The 21227-nt window shown below is 44.3% G+C and overlaps 1 protein-coding gene across 8 annotated transcripts in view; it reads left to right on the plus strand.

Moving 5' to 3' along the window:
- The window catches only part of NTM (neurotrimin), a 417718-nt gene extending 399464 nt beyond the window's left edge, over positions 1–18254 (plus strand). For 5 of the 8 annotated variants that reach the window (XR_002482569.1, XR_002482568.1, XM_021717830.1 and 2 more), the window contains 2 exons: positions 2629–2780; positions 16471–18254. Coding sequence is in view for 6 of the 8 variants with exons in the window: in XM_021717830.1 (XP_021573505.1) it covers positions 2629–2780; positions 16471–16571 (253 nt within the window). In the remaining 2 variants the exon portion in view is untranslated. Of the gene's footprint in view, positions 1–2628; positions 2781–6231; positions 6268–11634; positions 11668–16470 lie in introns of all 8 variants that reach the window. The other 3 variants (XM_021717827.1, XM_021717828.1, XM_008068565.2) reach the window with 3 other exon arrangements.
- The last annotated feature ends 2973 nt before the right edge of the window (positions 18255–21227 follow it).

Raw genomic sequence — 21227 nt, forward strand, 5'->3', positions numbered from 1 at the left:
CCGCCATAATTTACCTGGAACAGAAAGTGAGATCCAGGGCCAGGGATGGCTTTTAGAGGCCTCTTTTGTGTGAGTTCTTCTAATGGCTCCTCCTTTTTCCCCTTTCAGTGTATTTTGGTCAGTTTCCCATTTGCTGCTCATATATGTATTTATGTATTTCTCGTGTCCTCTCATTGAATGGAGCTATCTTTCTTCCTGGCACTCAGCTCAACAACAGCATCTCTGCCCCAGAGGTCCTTGTATCAGCCAGGCGAATCTGCCAGGCAGCCTTTGCCAGTCAGGTCTCTGAGGGCATATTGTGTATGCCCTGAAGGAAGGCCAGCTCTAATCCGCCTCCCACTAGCGAGGCAGTTTAAAGGAATCTATGCACTAAGGACAGGCAGTTTTCCCAATATTTAAGCCAGAAGTCTGGTACCACTCATCTGGGTGTTGCTGTGTGTATATCGAACAAGGAAGCAGAAATGGAATGCTCTACTTAAGAAGGGCCACCCACCCAATAGGGACACAAGCCAATGAAAAGCCTACAGCTTCATAAGAAACTGTACCCTAGTAGCTGTGCAGGATGCGGGCATTTTTTACCACATGGATAAAGGAATAGCGTGTCATTCCAGGAGCTGCAGAGCCCTGCAAAGCACTTCTGGCCCCTCACACTGTTTTTAGCTGAAAGCATTTCAGAGTTGTCAAGCAGGAACCTGCTTCTGGTAAGTCTCTCCCCACTACAAAGCTGAAATCTCATTCAGTTTGGTTCTGATGTAAAGGTTCCCTCCCCATAGTGGAGGAATGGTGTTAAAATGGCAAGTGGGATCCATAAACCTGACTAGCTCACAGAAGCCTCCGGGTGGGTGGCATGGAACATCTTTGGACAGCACTCCCTAGAGGATCAGTCTCTATATAACAAGCTGAAAATGTACAACTGGCCTCTGGCTGCACAGCCAGATGCCTGGTTCCATTTGGACAGTGTTAGCATTTTAATGAAGTCATGGACTCAGGCCAGTTCACTGCCCCTAGCTTTTGAAAGAGGGAGGCTCCCAGAGGAAAATCTCCATAATGAAAAGCAGGACAAGTCTCTTCAACCTATCTTGTGACTTCCCTGAAGATAGATGTTGGGTGAGAACTCCTGCCAGAACTTGTCTCTCTTTTCTGATCAAGGTTACTGTAAGTTTTGAGGGTAGAAAAATTATTTTGCAATCCCACAGAGATAGGGTCTTCAGATAGTGACAAAGCAGCTGTCTTCTATGCCAAAAACATACTGTGACTCAGAGACAGGCAGGAGTTTTCGATGTCTAACTTCGTGGAAATACATTATACTGAATAACATTTCATAGTCTACAAAGCATTTTCTCATCATTGTCTTGCTGGGCTTCACTTTTTCTTTCTGCCTTGAATATTGTTTTTCTCAGTTTGATGACTCCAAATCATGTCCCTCGAGGCTGTTCCAATAGGCTTCTATCATGACATTGCCTACTTGCGACAAGTCCTGCTCCTGCTAGGTCCTAACCAGGAAACATAGGTTTTTAGCTCTGAGAGACTTCATTGAGAAATGTTTTTTGCCCAATAATATTTATCTTTCCCATGGCATATAATCAGCTTCTGGGCAAAAAATACAAATTGTTTCGGGGAAAGTAAAAGGTTGGCTTAAAGCTCATTCTAAGAAATAGGACATTTTAGAGTTTCCAAAAGGAAGAGAGCTGGTTTCAAATTTCTATGTAGACCCACAATTTTAATAGCAATTGCTGCTAGCAACTTCCTAAGATGGGGGACCTGTCCCTACTGACCCTTGCAGCAGCTTTCTCCTTACTCTTTTTGTTTGCCCAGTAATAGAGTCCATGGTTTTAAGAAGTATATCTAACCTTCTCTCACTAACTACCTGTGGCATTTCTTTAGTGATCCTATGACCTATATGAGCCCTTGGCTTATTGGACTGCCATATTGGAGGAGCTCAGGGAGATTGTCCTAGCTCTATCGGGTCATATTCTTAGGAATCTCTAATCCCTACCAGACTAATCCTCTATAATACTCTGAGCAGATCACTTCTCCCAAGCCCTTCACAGTCCCCTGATGAGAAAATGATTATTTTCTCTTCTTCATAGCCAAAAAAATATGTATTATCTGCAGAACGCTTCTAGTGCTAAGGAGAAATTTTATTACCCAGGTGCTTAAAAAACATTGTTCTTTCAAATCCCTCAGGTTGCTCTCCTTTTTGAAGCTTGAGTTTTTAATTTTCATGGTTGTCATCACCATCTTCGTTATCACCATCGTCATCATCATCAAGTCCACACTTTTGAGCACCTACTGCATGAATCATATTGTTCTGAATGTCACACCGCTGGCACAGTGTATTTGTTGTGGTGTGACTGACAGGCTTACAAAGCAAGGATGAGAGGCTAGGGAGATAAGATATCCTGACAGGAATGTCCCTAGGCACATTCGTGAAAATAGAGAAACACAACTACGCATGTCATTGTGTGTGAACTTATGGTGTAGTTAAGTGGATCAAATAGTGATTATAGTGATGTCAGAAGGGGTAAAGTGAGAAGGTCATGAATCCCAGAGTCTAACTTCTTCCTATGAGAGACATATAACCATCTTTTATTCCTTTTGTTTGTTTTTATATCTTGTTTATCTCAGGCTGATTGAAGGAAAGAAAGGGGTCAAAGTGGAAAACAGACCTTTCCTCTCAAAACTCATCTTCTACAATGTCTCTGAGCACGACTATGGAAACTACACTTGCGTGGCCTCCAACAAACTGGGCCACACCAATGCCAGCATCATGCTATTTGGTGAGACTGTACCCTGAGCTGGGCAATGAGAGGCAGAATGTGAAGCAGAGAAATTGGATGGGAGGAAACAGCAGGGCTACTATCAGAAGTTAGTTAGGCAGCTGGGAGTGAGAAGAGTAAGAGAGAAAAGAGAGAAAGAGAGAGACACGGTCAGAGAGTGTGTGAGTAACAGAGACAGACAAAAAGAGGGAGAACAACAGAGAGATAGCAAGAGAGAGAGAAAGAGCAACACAGAGAACATGCATGCAAGAGAGAGAGCATGAGAGAGGGAGGGTAGGAGGTGGAAAGAGAGAGATCGAGAGAGAGAACATGTATAAAAAGTAGTATATGTATAATACATGTATAAAAGTAGATATCCAGTGTGGTAAAAGAAAAATGAAAAAGAATGTTCATATTTTATGCTATAATGAAAAAAAAAATACTGAAATAGGAGAAAAGGACTTTGGGATGCTGAAAATACCATTGAATTTTTGTTCTTAGCGATATCTCCTAAATGGACTATGGGGATTATAATTGGGCAAAATAGTCAAGAGCTCAGAGAGGAACATTTACTATTTCAGTTCTTTGCTCACTGGTTTAGTGTATGTTTTTCCCTTTTCCAAAGTCATTCCCAGTCACTGGGACATGAAGACACCTGCTTTTATCACTTCTCTGGCTACTGTATTGATGGCAGAAGCAAGTAAATAAGCTCCCTTGTAGGCCCTGCTGCCCACCTCCCTGTGAGTAGAACACTATGAACAGAAGTGGTTCTCCTTCCTGATTGTTTTGTCAGGGTCAGGCAGGACTCCAGGCCTCTAATGATGGCTTCCATCCTTTTTTTTTTTTTTTGAGTTGGTTTCTCACTCTCACCCAGACCGGAGTACAGTGGCTGCTCCTGGCCACCGCAGCCTCAACCTGCTGGACTTCGGCGATTCTTCTGCCTCAGCCTTACGAGTAACTGGAACTACAGGCACGCGCTACCATGCCCAGCTCATTTTTTTGATTTATTGTAGAGATAAGTCTCGTCAAGTTACCCAGGCAGGTCTCGAACCCACAGGCTCAGGCAATCCACTCACCTCAGCCTCCCAAAGGCGTGGGATTACAGGCTGAGCCACCGATCCCGGCTGGGCTTCCATCCTTTAATGGATGCAGATATCCCTACAGGCCACAGGATTAATTTCTGCCTTCCTTTTGGGCACATTCCTCCATAGCCCATCAAGTTCAGTGAGCTTGGGGGTCTTTTGAATTCCTTCCTCCAGTCCCCCATGTCAACAAGCATTCTCTTAAACATGGTGGGAGGTTAAGGGGAGGCATTTTGGCAGATAAATCACCAGATAAATTACATTTTTTTTAAATTCTGAGAACTCTGGATAATCCCACAGCCTCGGGGCCCCACCCTCTCCCCCACCCTCTCCCTGACCTTTTCACAGCCCCTTGGTGGCAGTGTATTCACCTTGTTCAGAATCATGCATCTGCGAGTCCGTGCTGCTTCACTATGCCATCTCTGTTTCCAAATCCCTTCTTCTACATCTTCTACCTAGCACCTAAAATAAAGCCCAACTTTGCGTGAGAAGACTGGGCAGGGGAAGACTGCCCTTGATCTTGGAGCCGGTAGCTCAGAATGGGCAGAGCTATGATTAAAGTGATTGATCTGTCTGGTATCTTTCACATAGGGATGATCATAAGTGCCCCTCACATTTGTCAGGCCTTTTTGGCTTTTTGGCAGGCGTCTGTCTGCATGAACAGAGGGCCAGGATTAAGAAGGAACAGACCCCTCCTTCCCCTGCCTTGCAAATCTGAGACTCCTCCTGACTTTCCCAGCTACCCCTCCCAAGCCCTGCTCTCCACCCCCACAGTCCTCACTCTCCTCAGTGGTCTTCCTCTTTTTTTAACCTCATCTATCTTCTGATTTGGCTGCATGAAATGGTTTTGTCATTGGCTTTGTTACTATTGTCTGATCCCCAGCTCCTTCCCCTTAAGCCGTCTCAAGATGAGAATAGGGAGAAATGGCAAGCTTTTCTCTATAAGAGTAAGGTGGATGGCATTTATGACAAGGAGAGCAATGAAGCATAGGCCATAACAAAACATGCTTTTTTCTTCAGGCCCATGTGTGGCAATTAAATCTCATACTTCCCCTACCCATGTCTGTCAGCATTTACTCTGGGCTTCCTTTGGAATGTTCCTAACATTGCCAACTCTCTGGAGTCTTGGATTTTCTACAAAGTGCAAAGAAAAAGTGATAGTATGTATTTTAATAGTTTAAAAAGCCTGGGTCAAGCCAAGATGAATGGGATATGCTATGGGGATGTTCTTTAATACCGGGGGTCTAAGAGCCTTAACATGCTAAATCTCTAGGAGTGAGAAAAAGCTTACAGCATTTTCCAAATTAAGTCAATTAAAAGCCAACAAAATTTTCTAGCCTTAGTTGAGAGATCATTCCTGAGGAACCCACCATAAGAAATGCTGCCTGAGTACCATAGCTACATGGAGTTAGTGAAAGCCCATGAATGTGTGAGATGGCTATTTCCAGCTCATTGGTTCTAACTAAGCCTAGTTCAGTCATTATTGTGGCTCCTGAATGTATTATTGAGGTGCACCATCAATGAGATCTTTTGACAAATATGAATTTATTAGGGCATTTTTCATGTCAGTTTCCACTACAAACCATGAAGTAGACTTGGGCAGTTTGGAAGGAAGCATTTACTTGGTGTGAATATACAAACTTCACAATGAAGTTCATTCTCCTGTGGCATTCCAGGAAACCAGCAAAATTATCATCATTTTCATTTTGCTTACAACTTGTACATAAACTTCACACTCTCTCTATATGACCTAGACATTTTGAAGTGAAGAATTGTAGTGAAAGAGACTTTAGTGGTGGTCAGTATCTTTGAAGGCACTTAAGCCAAACAGGGGCAAGTTGGTTCTTCCCATCACAAAGCAACAGAGCTCTAAGCACCTGGTTTCTGATACTGCAGAGCTTGCAGTGGGCTCTGAGAGTTTTGTTCCCATATTCCTGAATTACAGTGGTTTTGGGGGACCCTGCTTCTAACATGATACAGTGGAATCGGAAAATCCTGAACTTGATCTCCCAAGGTGAAACAAGAGAGATGGGGATGTGAGAGTGAGGTGTCAGCTGGAAAGAGGCTTTGGCCTTTTGTTATCAAATCAGTAGCCCAGCTCAGCACAAGCTAAGAGCAAATCTATCTTTACTGGAAAATGTATGGTGTGAGCAGCATCCTCACTTCCCAACCATTGCATTCAATATAGAAACATAAAGTATGTCAGTGTTTCCCCTGCTGCACCTTGTCCTGCCACCTTTGGTTTCTGTGTGTTCCTTTATTTATACATTCCCCCTGAAATATTTGTGTAAGGCAGTATACAAACTATATATGACAAATATATAGCTACTGTATATAATATATGTGTTTGTTCTCATTTTTCTCTCCTGTGTGTCCCTCACCCGATCTAGAACTAAATGAGCCTACAAGCTCAACTTTGTTGCAAGGTCAGTATCCTCCTTGCTTTATGTTTTCTTTCCCCTTTCCTCTATCCCAGAGCCCCCCTTTCCTGCACCCTTCCCCTTGTGTGTATTACCTGAGGCTTCTATCTGTAAAGCAACTTACAGGATGGCGGTGGAAGGCTATTTAAGGAGGTGTCCGGGAGCTGGGGAAACTCAAGTCTCGCCCCCTCTTCTGTGCTCATTCCTTGTCCATACTTCCCCAGGAGAGTTGGGAGGGGGAAGGGAAATAAGGCTTTATCGAAAACTCAAAGCCCAGATATCAACATGAAGGCAAACGATTGAGTGAGTCTGGACCCAGAGGAAGACAACTCCAACCAGCTGAGCAGTTTTCATAACAGGAATTCTATGATTGCCCCTCAGCCACAGAATCAAACACCATAATATACAGTTCTCTGAGGGAGGAAGGTAGGCATGGTGCAGCACTCATGGCTGCCAAAAAGCAATGACTTAAAGGGGTGCCACTGAGGTCTCGCGTAGAGCCTGGTGTTTCGTAAGTCTCTGTTCTTGGGCAAGTCACTAAGCCTTATTTAGACTCAACTTTCTCTTCTCTATAATGCAATTGATCTGCCTTCTCTACCTTACAGAGTTGTTCCAATAGTCAGGTGAGAATGCATAGTCAAAAGACTTTGAAAACTGTGAGATGCATTTTGAATCTCCAGATGCAAACTGAAAGACAAGGCCTTCCTCCATGTAATGTCACAGGGTTCATTAACTCATCTCTCACCCCCCTCTCCCTAGCTGCTTTACTTCTTCCAGTTCAAGCCCTTCCCCTCAGGTGATTCCTGCATCTCTCGCCTCTCTTTGCACCACCCTTTTGATGTTCCTGAAGTCCCCTAGCCTAGAGTAGTGACTCATTAGGACCATGACTAACCATTCGGGCATGTGGTGGACTAGGGCTGGTACCCTATGCACTGCTTTCCCCCTCCTAAGGATGGAGTTGACCATGGCACTTGCCCAGCAGGAAGGCAGCTGTGAAGACAGTGAGGGGAAAGTGAGGGGAATGCCACTCCCACCTTCCACCCCAGTCTCCTGACCACCCTCTCCCCACCTCATCCTACACACACCCTCTTCATCCACTCACTTTCTGACTGTGCAACCAGTCATGGGAGAACTCAGTAGCCTTGGGAGGTGGAGGGGATAGAAAGAAATGAATTACATGAGAAGCTGCCTGACAGATAAGGAAAAGTACTTTTATCATGAAAAGAGTCAGGACTGCATTATTCACCTTAGTGATGTATAGTACCGTGGTGATGAGCCACAAACAGGAAAATGAAACAAAGAAATAAAAAGGAAATGTGAAGGCAGTGGACGTATTCACATTCAACTTATGACTCAACTTATGTTTATTGAACCCCCATGCGAGGCACAGTCACAGATCTAAAACAGAGAGCAGTAGAAAAGTAGCTAATATAAATGGTAGAAGGAAGTGGGAGAGACTGGAACTAAGACAGATGATGCTGTGGATGTGCTTCCAGAAGTCACTGAGCCAGTCCTGACCACTTAGATCTTCATTCTCAGAGGAAGTAGTAGCTTTTAAAGCTCAGGTAGTGGTTTTTAACAAGCTAGTATTTAACTGAAGGTGTACTTGGCTAATAGAACATCACCCCACATCAAAGCCAGCAACGATAAAACTAGTCGGAAATAAACAAACAAATTACTTTTGTTCGAGTATGGGACTAGGAGCAGGAGATATTACTGTGAGGCTCCATCTGCCAAGAAAAAGCTAGGCTACCTCACTTCTCTTATTTGTGAACTGACAAGTCTGGATACAAGATTCTCTGTGCAGGTTGTGGTCAACCCTTCATCTCAGCAATCTTCTTGGGTATAGGGGAAGGGTCCAGGCAGACGTTGTAAATTGTAGACATCTGAAAGGAACATTCCAACAGTTGAATTAGTATGGTCATTGGTATAACTGCTGGACTCTGGTACTATTAGAAATACGTTAGAGAAAACAGCCTTTGCACCGGGGCACATTTACCTCATTCATCTGGGTTCATTTTTTTCACCACCTTTGCTGGTCTTCAACACAATACAGAGTGGCCTATTTTCTCAGGAAACACCCCTAAGTTATGCCTGTCTTATCTCAGAAATACCGGAAGATCTAAGTGGTCAGGACTGGCTCAGTGACCAAGAAAGATTTCTATGAATGCATGGACTTCAATTGACAGGGTATACTTGGCTTTAAGAGAAGTTCAAAGCTATTTTGCTCCCCTATATTTGGATGAACTAGAAGGATTTTGATAAGAGAATTTCATTCTTCCTCAGCATTTTCTGCCACCATTGAAGTATTTCTCTGCTTCCCTTTTGCAAACACAACAGATTGCATGTCACCCTCTCGTATTAATATTTGGTAGTGTAGGACGCCCACGGTGATAAATAAGGACTCAGAGATGTGCCACCATCCCTCACAGAACTTCCACACAGGCAACTGTGCCAGAGCCACAATGCAAGCTCAGCGGCTCCACGACTGTTCATTTTCCACCCACTGGCCCTTCGTCTTTTATCTCCTAGGCTTTAAGTCAGATATGATGGTATCAGTGGGCTGGGAAAAGTTGGTTGATTAATTCCTGTGAACCTCTCAGTGACCATCAAACTAATTTATTAAAGAATGGAGGACCAAAGCAAGCTTTGTATATTAGAAACAATTGCAGCAAAAGAGAGGATCAATTCTTACCTGCAGAGGATTAAGGATAATTAATTAGGTCAAGGCATCCCGTAATAAACATTTCCATGTCATGTGTGTGTCTAAATAACATAAGATGCCCCTCCCTCCTAAAAAATCCTTACCTTCTTTCTAGAAGGTTTGAATATCCATCTTCACATGAAAGCAGCTCTCCTCTGCCCACTAGAATCAGACAGGAGCTGTGTGCTTACCTGGCCACTTGAACTCAGCTAAGTATTGGTTTCGCTGCAAAAAGATTAATTTATAGATTGAGCAGAGACATTGAGTGGTGACTTGGAGACTTAGAGGGGACTTTTTTATTTTCATTTTGTTCTTTCTTTTTTCCCTTCCTCCTTTCCTCCCTTTATTTCTTTTTTCTCTGCCCCCTGCTCTTCCTTCCTTCCTTCCTTCCTTCCTTCCTTCCTTCCTTCCTTCCTTCCTTCCTTTTTCTTTCTTATGAGCATTTCTTTCCAACTCTGCCTGGCCTCCTGTTGATATATTATTAAGAAAGAGATCAATTAAATTTTGGTCAAGGTCTTGGTAAGGAAAATATGCAATTGGACTTTCAGGGATTGTTTGTTTTCTTAATAGCCAAGATGTCACTTAAAAGCTTGAGCTTGTGGTCAGCAGCAGCTTTGGAGTCTCAAGCAAAGCTCATATTTCTGGAAGATGGCATGTCAAGCATGACATAGAGGACTTTGTCAGCACGTCCACATCTCTTCTTATTACCAAAGCAAAGGGGACAGCAGGTTGCTGGGTTTAGAGTATATATAAAGAATATCTTGGCACTTCCCCATCATTGTGGTGGAATACAAGTGGAGTCAGAAGGATACTCCAATTAACTAGAAGGGTTGAAACATTGCTGCCTAGAAAAGCCCAAGGATAAGTTCTAGCTAAAGTCAATGATGAGCATTATATCGTCCTTTAATTATGTGGACACTAAAGAGAGTTGTCCTTATTTCAAGTAGTGTGTGTTAGAGATTCCGAGAAAAAAAAGATCTGGATGGGAACAGTTAAGCTGAAGTTTTTTTCAGATCTTTGCCTTGTAGAAAATCTCTTCTGGTATTTAGAGCAAGAAATTGTGCTTTCAGTGTTCACCTCTTTCTGATAGCCCCAACTGCCAAAAGGAACCCTTCCCTGGGTCCTTCCTCCAACTCAGTCTGAACCAGCGTCCTACCACACAGTGGACAACCCTTTCCCAGACAAGCCCTACATTTGCACTGCCTGTGGTTCGGGGACCAAAGCTTTTTCTCTGCAAGTCTGTCTTCAGACTGTCCTTCCAATTATCTCTCTCTTTTTCTTTCTTTCCTTTTCTTTTCTTTCCTTCTTTCCTTCCTTCCTTCTTTCCTTCCTTCCATTCATCTTTTTTTTGGCACAGAGAGACTCAGAAGTCAGTGATGCCTAGAAAAGACAATATATTAAAATAGTGTCTCCTTCACTTCTGGGCTGGTTTCTGGGGCCTAGCAAACAATCCAAGAGGCTGTCCTTGCTAAATGCATACGCAGCATGGTGCATCACTCCTGGCTTTTCTCCTCCATCCTGACTTTACATCAGATCTTCCTTCAATCACAAAGCATTTGATCATAGATCAACTCTTATCTCTTTGTATGTTCAGGGTGGCTTCTCAGAGTTGCTCATGTCAACTTAAATCAAGAGGGATGTCATATGTCAGATGCTTTTAAAGAATAGATTGAACTTGAATGCCTAGGTGTGTGATCAGTTGACTTTGAGCAAATGTTTTAGGTGTGTTTAGGATGAGTAGTATCTAGGTTGTCCTTCTTTCTATACGTGAGGACCTTTGCATGGAGAACATAGACTACCAAGCTACCACTTTGATGTAAAAGACTTTAATGCCATTTTCCAAACTTTCTCTATTCAAGGTGAACAACAAAAAAGAAAATAAAAGATTATAGATTATCCCAAATGCAGGCCATGCAAGACATCTACTATCAACAGAATAGGTAGAGAGACTAGGTGTTGTTCTGATATCTTGAAGCTAGTGAAATAGGAACTAAACAGCAGAGAGGGTCTGTCATCCCAGCATTTCTACAGGGATTTCCTAGCAGCACAGGTGTGAGTCTTATAGCCTCAGATTGACCCAGAGAGATGAGATGGGGCCAGCTTGATCATTGTCCAACTCATCAAAAGAAGTCAAGTACTAAAGATCTGGGCTTCTCTGGCACATGGAAGCTAGCCACCAGTGTTTCTAGAATGTGTAGTCAAACATTTACATCTCAAACATGGCATGAGCACCTACATCCTAGCTGTTATAGGGTAAGTCCTTATGTAGCAGTCAATCTTATACTTAAGGTCTACAGACTTCAAATACTTAGGGGATAGTGTGACGACCAAAGAAAGAAAGTTGCTCTACAAAGAAGTCTTGGTATGGTACCTCAATCTCTAAAGGACAGCTGCATCTCCCAATAAGACCACATGGCTATTTGGCTCTACTTTAGTCTGTAGTCTAATCTGACTGTCTTTTAGATCCTTCTTTAGCCCCCCAGCTCACCTCTTGTGACGATTGGCTGCCCCAGAAAACTAGCAGAGGCCACGTAGAAGGGCTGGGCTGTGTCAGGACACCAAAAGACAAGTGCAAGGGGCCAGGCTCCTTCCTAAAATCATCTGAGGGCAAGATGAGTGCCTCCAACTGCTTGCTACGTTAACAGTGGCTTGTTTTTAATTTCTTTTAGAAGTGAAAACTACAGCCCTGACCCCTTGGAAAGGTTGGTATATTTATTTTTCAGACAACTGCTGCTTTGGTGGGGTTGGGTTATGAAAACTCTTCACCTTCTCCAAGATGCCTTCTTTTCTCAACTAACCCCAGAAAGCAGCCCACAGGGAACCCGCCCCTGACCTTGAGTCGTCTCTGTGTCAGTTTAGATTAACCCCATCCCCAAGGACATCCAATCCCCACTGGTAGCTTCCACTTGCAGAAGTCTAACTTCTCTTTGCTGGCGGCACTAATGAGCACCTGTTAGTGCCCAGAATAGCTCCATCTCTGGGCTCCTCTGTGCCAGGCCTGTCTCTTTCCTTGCACACGGTGCTCTAATGCAATGATCTTCTTAAACCTTGGCCCTGCATGCTGCCTTTTGCTTGCCCAATTCTTTCTTTCTCTCTCTCTAACGTGGAGCAGGAAGGGAAGTGGCGGGAGGGAGGGGGAAGTGGGAGGCTCTTGGGTGAGTCACTTGGATAGGAATAAAATGTGGCTTATTTGAAGCTTTCATTCCTGCCAGATGTTTCCAATGGATAATTGACACTCATCACAGTTCTCTGGGACCCTAACTGTCCTGGTAATTAGTCTCTTTAGGCCTTGCAGCTCTTTAATGAGATGGAGGCAATAAAGGCATTCAGTGTGGAGTGGAGGCGTGGCTGAATGAAGAACTGAGGCCTCATCTGTGTGCCCCATGTCACCACGCAGATGGTCTGAGCTGCCACTCTGGCCAATACTGACTCCAAAAGGGCTTTGCTCCCAGGAGGCTGTGGTCCACGCCCCGCTGGACCCAGAGTTCTCGTTCAGCAACACTCTTACATATAACGTTCATTGGTATGTGGCCCATGGGCAGCAGGCCGGCTGCATGCCTGTGGGTGCCCAGGTGGAGCAGGCCTGAGGCTGCACTCTCTTCTCTTCATTCTTAGAAGATGCTTCTTTGAGACAGTGGGAAGAAATTGCATTTGAAGACAGAAGTCAAGGGACCATGGGAGAGTCACTTAAGCTCTATGAAGTTAAGTTTCCACATATTAGAAAGGAAGAAAATAATTCCCATCTCCTCCATGAGTGCCATTAAGGTGCTGTGATACCTTCCAACGGCAAGCATACGATCTGAAATCCTACTCAGCATGGCACTGCTTCTGTGTAGACAGACATTCACTCAGTCACAGGAATTGTCAGGGACTTTAATTGAATATGGTAAGAAAATGGGTATTTGGAAGAGGAAATCAAAGTGAAGCAGAAGGCAAAGAAGGGAAAGACTTGTTTGTTTTGGTTTATTATTGTTTGTTTGTTTTTGCTCTGAGTATAACCTTGAGCAAAAGAAAAAGACAAAGTAAATATGGACATGTGAGCATGAGTTACAGGCCCTTCCCCCTTCCTTCAGCAGCACCAATTGAATACCTACCATGGGCCAATGAGACACAGACTCTGCCCTTAGGGAGCTTCCAGCATAGAGGAAGAAAACATATAAGTTAGGCAAATAAAGAGAATTATAATCCATAGTGGTAAGTATTTTAATAGCAGTATAGTATGATGCTGAGCAAGCAAACAGAGAAGGCTGCCTGGAAGAGATGAATGAAGGCCAGAGTAGAAGCTGGAACAGAAACTGAGAGTGAGTTGGACAGAGATCAGTCCACGCAGAGGGGAGAGTATGTACAGGTGGGAAAGAAAGACCCACCCATGTGTGCACACTTGGGCCTGTGTAGCATGGGGTGGGAACTCGGAAATGGGCATGTCAAGAAGAGGGGCTAAGGATGTAGATAGCAGGTTCATCATGAAGTGTAGTGCATGTCCTGCCAAGAAGTTGAGAGCTTTTGTAAAGCCTGTTGTTCTCAGAGAGATTAGTAGCTGTGGAAACATTATCCTGGAATTAGGATAAAGAATAAATTCAAGGGGTCAAGGCTGCAGGCGGCAAGGCCCAAGTGCAAACTTTTTTGGAAACTAAAAAGTGAGATGATGCAGGCTGTCTGCTTTGAAAGGATGTGTGCTTACCCTGCCTCAGGGGTTACCCCAGTTTTCTTTTCCTTCTGTCCAGCTTGGTCCAGGTCAGTTTTCCTGGATGTGTTAAAGAGACAGACAGGGTCCTGGGGAGGTCAGCAAATGCGTGTGAGATTGGGAGTGATGGGCAAACTGGATGTGGGCACGCACTGTCAGTTCTAGCCCCTTTTGCTTGAGTGGGAGGCAGAGTGCAGCAATACCCCTTCGGGCTTTTCCTGGATACACTGCAAGAAAGGGCATGACTGGCAGGCACTTGGTGGCCTTTTTCTGTCTTTAGTAGGAAGAGTTTCAGAAAACACAACAGGTTAAACCATCCCTACAAGCTCTCTGTGGTGCTTCCCAGCAGGGAGCAGGGCCACAAAAGAACTCTGAGGGGTGTAGCTATGAGAAGGAGCACAGGCATCCAGGGAGAGTACCTGGCACAACCGCCAGACCATTGTGATATGCCGCAGGGGGTGTTTGCCAGCTTTCAGCCGCCTCCTGAGCTGCAAAGTCCCCAGCTTGGAAACAAGGTTTTCAGCCTTTTCTTACACAGTAACCAAGCTAGACCCCTGCTGGGCTGAACACACCTAGCTGTGGCATTCTCCTCCCCGGAGACTTTACTGGCTGGTCTGTCCTGAAAGGAGGTACACAGTGGGGAAGGAGAGGACACTTCTATGCAGGAAGCAGCACTTGTTTCCCTTCTCTTTTACCCCAGGGCATCTTCTTAGCCACAGGCAGAAAGGAGGGAGGGGGAGGGGGATGTGTGGCTGAGGCTGAGACTGAATGGGAACTATGTTTCAAAGTTGTATGGGTGTGAGTGTTCAAGACAACAGGAGATGAAAGCTACAGAGAGCCATGTGCTGACAGCGGCATGGCCTGCCAGGAGTACCATGTGCCAGCATGTAGGACGTGTGGAATCACACTGTGCAACGAACATGTGTGAATATGGAATGTCACCACTGTCCCAGGCAAAACAGGACCTGGCTCCCACAAAGGCCTGCAGGGCAAGATGAGCTCAGAACCAGCATTTGCTATCAGAGTCCTCAGCCTCAGGCACAGGAAGGGTCTTGATGGGAAGGATCTTGGAGTGACCCAAAGTCCTTTAAGGACTTCCTTAAAGGAGCGAAACACAACCTCTCACTCTTGAAGGCTGAAGGCGGTGGCTACTCTTTTTTGATTTCAAGGAATGTGCCGTGTGGATAACAAGAGTGAGCAGATATACAGACGGAGTGTCTGGGGTGGCTTATGTAGATACATAGTGGTTGGATCTAGAAGACAAAATTAGTGAGCAACCCTAAATGACAAACATATCTACCATTAAAATGTAAATCCTTGGGAGCTTTACAGGAATGCCCCTTGGTCACCCGTATTCCACTGGAGATGACTTTGGTTTTGTGTTGCCTAGCAGTTGCCTTTCTGCAAGGTAGAGAGCAAATTAGGTCTCCCTGAGGCTTCTTGATATGGGGACCTGCACTGCTAAGAAATTCTGGCCTTGGGAATATTGCAAACCAGACTCCAGAGAAACATGGGGTTGGAGGACGTATTGCCTTTCAAACTTGTGGCTATCTGTTTAGCCACTGGTCCCAAATCAGAGATTTATCTGAAAAGGTTAAGAAATTAAAGCTTATGGGCAGTGCCTATAGGCCAGGAGTTCTAGGACTTGATGGAATAGTTCCATATGGCATCAGGAAGCCTGGTTTGATTCTGATCTGCTTTAGCCAGATGCATCTCCAATGCTGAGCATCCAAGTCAGGCAAGCAGGTTCTGGCTTTATACCTTATCCCCTACCCCATGAGGACATGGACAAGGCTACCGGCTCTACCTCCACAAATGCTAATGCAGCTCATTAGGTACCAAATTCATTTGGGCCTCCAAACTTACATAATATTCGGGAATCAGAGCTTCATTTGTTATGGGGTTCTTGGCCACAAGGGTCAAGATAGCCAGAAAGTGCAGGTTTCAGAACAATGGGGAAGCTGCTGGGGAATTTTATGACCTTGTAGTTCTCTGGCCTCCTGTTTGTCTCCATCTCTAAGTGTCTGCAGGCCAAGTCAGTGTGTGCCTCGTAGGGAAAGTTGCCCCATCTCCCCACAGTGGGCATATGCTGGGGCAGATATGGCATCCCAACATCCACATGACTCTCCATGTACACAGCCAAGGCCTCCTCTTTCTTCACTTGCTCCCACTTCCATCTATGTGGGTTGGTTGTGGCCTTTCAGGCACGTGATACTTCAGCTGTGTTTGCTGTTACCCCCTCCAGATGGGGAAGAGGTCGCCTGCTCCAGGTGGAACCCCAGTGCCCTGCCCTGAGATAGAGTGATTGGCAGAGTGGCCTCTGTGCCCGAGGCGACAGCAGCAGGCAGACAGATTGTTGTGTCCAACAGGTTCTTTCCTGAACAACAGGCTGAGCAGCTGGAGGGTGAGTAAGTGTTTAAGGCAGTCAGTGCTCAGAAGCGGTTGAATGATGATGCAGACAACACAGTGGTCTTACTTGATTAAAGCTCTATGAAAGATATTGATGAATCTGCCACCTTCTTCTTAAGTTTGACCCTGAGCCATGGGCTTAGCATGTCATGGCACAGTAAAGGAAGAATGCCCAGGACACATCAACCTGAGCCTCATGCTCTCTCCTTGCAAGGGAAGGTTTCCCATTATATGGCTTGAACGTCCAGGGAATCCAAGCTCTAGAGAGTTCATTTCTGATGATGGAACTGGAGGGATGCCTCACCAGGGACAGGGAGCCAGGGGCAAGGCCTAGTGATGGCAGCGCTGGCAACCCATAGGGTTTTCCTCTATTTGATACCAGGCATTCATGACGAGTGTGCTCTCTCCACAGGCCCGGGTGCCGTCAGCGAAGTGAGCAACGGCTCTTGGAGGAGGGCAGGCTGCATCTGGCTGCTACCTCTTCTGATCTTGCACCTACTCCTCAAATTTTGATGTGAGTGCCACTTCCCCACCGGGGAAAGGCTGCCGCCACCGCAACCACCAACACAGCAGCAACGGCAACACCGACAGCAACAAACACAATATATTCAAACAAAATTTGGAGAAACAAAGCCTAATGGGACAGAAATTTGAGGGAGGGGAACAAAGAATACTTTGGGGAAAAAAAAAGTTTAAAAAAGGAAATTGAAAATTGCCTTGCAGATATTTAGGTACAACTGAGTTTTCTTTCTTTTCCCAAACGGGAAGAACACACACCCGGCTTGGACCCACCCACAAGCTGCATCGTGTGACCTCTCTGCTGCCAGTGTGGGCAACGGCTCAGCCCCTCTGCCCACGGAGTGCCCCCCATGGAACATTCTGGAGTCGGCCATCCCAAATTCAATCCGTCCATAGAGACAAACACAGAGTGAGACATTCAGGCCCAGACGTGGCGCCACGGGCCCTTTGGTAGACTGTGCCACCATTGTGTGTGTTATAAATGTGAAATTAAAAGACAAAGAAAGAAAGAAAAGGGAAACAAAACAAGACAGCCCAACAGCAACAACAATCCCACAAACAACAGTCACAAAAGATATCGTTAAACTTTTTTTTTCATTTTACTACATGGACGTCATGGATAATAAGGGATTCTGATTCATTATTAATTTTATTAATTATATTTTCTGATGAGTCTAGAACCTAGTGCAAAAATGAGACAAAACTAAATATACGACAATTGAAAAAGGTGAAGAGAAGTATGTTTGTTAAACATTAAAAATTAATAGTGTACTTCTTAACTAGGTTTACAACTGGTGGACCACACACCGGGCATTAACCACCTGGTGAAGATTTGGCATATCCACCAAAAAAATACATCTGGTTTAACCAATATCTCCACCAGCGCTACAGATTCCTCCTTATTCTGGCATCTCATGCAGACAATACTATGCTATCTACACACTGTTTAGAAATGGAAAGGTGATCTATCTGCACTGTATCTTGGGTTTGTTGGCTATGCTTCTTTTGATGACATATATTATACAGTATATATATACATATATTTTTTTTGTTAGAGTTCTAGCCATTTTATTTCTCCGCAGGGTCCTTTCTCAGACATTACTGCATGCTGTATATGGCGTTAGCTGTGTGTTGATCTTCTAAAAGATGATAGAGTTTACTGGTAATTGTGTAATCAGCTCCTGCCTTTTTATTTTCTTGGGTTATTTACATGTCAGAGACATTTATAAAAAGTGAAAAGAAAAACAAAAAAAACAAATAACTAATACCAGGCGCAGCATCATCTTTCCAGATGTGGCTCTCTGCGGGGAGGCTGCCCCGGGGGCCATCTTCTCCATCATGCCTCCTGGCATTAACAGACAGCAAGCAACTGAACACACGAAACCGTCAGTAACCACTTGCTTTAGCCCATTATGGGAATCTCTGATGCCTTTGTGACCACTGGAGAGTTTAATCCTCTTGGTTTATTTTATTTAATTTCCCACCTTTGTGTGAGTGTGTATGAACGAGAAGAAAATGCAATTTTTAGGTAACATTTTTTTCCTCCCCAAAAGTCTAGGAACCAGAGAGTCTTTAGGGAGGAGTCCTGGATGTGATGAGGGAAAGTGGGATTGGGGGACTGGGGAGGGAGGGGTTGTCTCTGACTTGACATTAAAAAGTGTTCCATGTCCCTCTTCACCTGGTGTGGTACCTCATTCTACAGTGGTGGGGGCGAGGGGAGGGGAGGGGGCAGAGCCTGCTTGGCTCAGGCTTAAAGAACAGGGAGGGGGAGGATCTTTCTGTAGCAAGTGCTATGAGGACAAACAGGAGGGACGTGAGAGCCCTTCCCTTTCCCTCACAGAAGCAAGGCGAGAGGCGGATCTTCTGGAGACTGCATCGTCAAGGCCTTCAGGAGGCCCTGGCCAAGGCTTCCAGCATTCTGCTTATATGCAAACACCTCACCTCACAATCTGGGCAAATGTCAAGTCCAGATAGGGAGAAGGCTTTTAGGTATAATTATTTCTGAATAGCAGAGGGTAGCTATCACTAGAATATCATAAAACAAAATATCTCCCCCAAAATAAAAACAGCTTGAAACATTGTGGTTGGTATTAAACAATCCCAAATCTCTCTTCCTCCACACTTGCCCCCAAAACCTCATATCTAGCCACACAAAGAAAAGGTAGAATTTAATACAAAATAATATTCAGGCAATTCTAAACTTTTCTGATTGATTCCGGGAATTAAATAATTGACTGAAGATTCAGTGAGAGACAGAAATGAGGTCAGAGCTGAAACACTCAGGAATTACTGTCCTTGATCTTCAGGGTCAGTTCTACCTGAGAGGAAGCAAGAAGGCTTGGAAAGAAGATGTGTCATTTCTAGCTGCTGCCAGCAGAACTGAGGAAAGATTGTTGAGGTCGTCTTTCTTTGTGCCCATCTGCTCTCCCACATCTCCCTTCCCAGGTCCCAAATACCTCAGCTTCTTCCAGGTAGCAGGGTCTGGAACTGTCAAACTAACTCATGGATTATGGCTACATTGGTGTCATTTCTACCATGTCCCAGGGCTGCTAAAGGTGAGAGACTTTGAGTCTTCTTAGAATGAAAGTGAGTGGGTGAGGTTTACTAGCTCTTCTGTACCCAGCAACCTTGCAGACACTGACTGGAACATCAGGGTGTGGATCATGGCTCACTGGAATAGAGTGGGTAAAATACCAGTGACTTCCATATTCCTAAACTGGAGCCCAGAAGCACCTCTGAATAAAATGTGCTGAGGCACCTACAAAGAGACACTTCCAAGGTTTGCTGGGAAAAGAAAACACAGTGCACACCACCTTTGTTTGAATGGGAGCTTTTTCTTTCAGATGGACTACTTCTAATATCTACTAGTACATAACTATTAATATACACTAGTGGGTATCTACTAATATCTTCTACGTTACTACTAGTAGACATTGGTAATATCTGCTACTACCAATCATGCTTCAGATCATTCTGTCACCGTCCTCTCGGGTAAGTGGTCAATTAGAACCAACATTGTAAAGTGGTATTGATGAGTAAGACTTCATTTTACATTATTTGCCAGCTCAACCTTCCCCTTACCTTGTGATTCCTTGGAAACTCTGGTTATACAAGAGCATGTTCTTTTTGGAACCAGGTGATGAGTGGCCAGCAAGCAGACCTCCCTACTGCCTCAAGAGGAGTTTCCTCTCTTCTTCTGCTTAGTTTCAGCCTTTAAAGGGAACACGTAGGTACCCACAGGAAGGAGTCTTCTCCCTCCCAGGCCTTCAACCAGAATTAGAATTCCACCCAGGAGGACATGGCTTTGATAGGAGCTTATGCAGATAATTCTCAGGCCTACCTCTTCTGGAAACAGGTGCTTGACAAGAAAGTGTTCATTAGAATAAGTAAAGAAAAACATACTGAATAGAGCCTGGGTGATTTTTTCTTGGTACAAGCACCAGCAGAAGACAATTGCTACAGACCAGCCTGGATGTCAAGTGTACTGAACTCCTGATGACTCAGAAATAAATGACTGCCATAATTTAGGATTCCTCCACTACCCCTCACATTAGGTTGTCCCTTGGGAGAATCATCATTTAGAATAGGCATATTTCTATCCCATCTTAGTCTCTAATGTATGTAGAGGGGATTGTGAGGGATGCAAAATTCCTAACCACTCTAGCCAAACACTCCTGTGGAATCCCAGACTATTTGCTGTCTTCTAGTCATGTGAACATGTAATGCCTCTGCAGCTCCTGTAGTTAAATCTCTCCCCATCAATGCTTCTACATAATGGGTCCAGAAGTCTAACTTGAAGTGTGGGGAGTGCTGGTCTCAAGCCTGCCCTCTGACCAGTGAGAAGTACCAAGCATATTCATTTTTGATGATCCATGAGTGTTTTTTTTTTTTGCTGTGGATGATGGTGATAGTGATGATGAATGATAGTTATTGTTCTTCAAGCTAGAGATAAATTATTAAATGAATAAACACTGGAATCTGATTGAAGTTTAGTACATTTCATTGGACTGACCCCATGTTATCTTATACTTCCTATACCACGAGTTTAGAAGGGAACACAGTAACACCAATCACACTACCAATCATGCTTCAGATCATTCTGTCACCATCCTCTCAGAGAAAAGTGGTCAATCAGAACCAACTTTGTAAAGTGGCATTGATTAGTAAGACTTAATTTTACCTTATTTGCCTGCTCCAATGGGTGTACTTGTTTAACTAAAACATGTAAAATATGGGTTCAGCAACACAGTTCCAAGGATTTTCTACTTTTACAAGGGTACAAAATTGAAGTACTTCTCACTAAAAAGAAAAACACCTGCAAAAGGAGAGATGTGGGAAATGAGAGGGTTCTGTTCGCAGAACACCTACATGCTATTGTGCTCCCCCATGCCCAATGTGTGTGCACACCCTAGTCATTTGCCTGACATCAGTTAAGCAATTTAAGATAGTCCATATGAGTAAGATCTTGTAGAAATTAAGTGCTACCTCTTTCCAGCATTAAAAAAATTTTTTAATGGAATCTCAGAGCTCATTTGTTTCAGAATTTGCTCATTGGAATTTGAATGTATAGAAGTGTCCCCTCTGTCATCCCATAACTGCTCAAACAAGCCATTCTAAAACATCAATTCTTATCTCTCTGTGTTTTTAATT

The sequence above is a fragment of the Carlito syrichta genome, unplaced genomic scaffold, assembly GCF_000164805.1.
Source record: "Carlito syrichta isolate Samal-C Ts95f unplaced genomic scaffold, Tarsius_syrichta-2.0.1 Scaffold311212, whole genome shotgun sequence".
Classification (NCBI taxonomy): domain Eukaryota; kingdom Metazoa; phylum Chordata; class Mammalia; order Primates; family Tarsiidae; genus Carlito; species Carlito syrichta.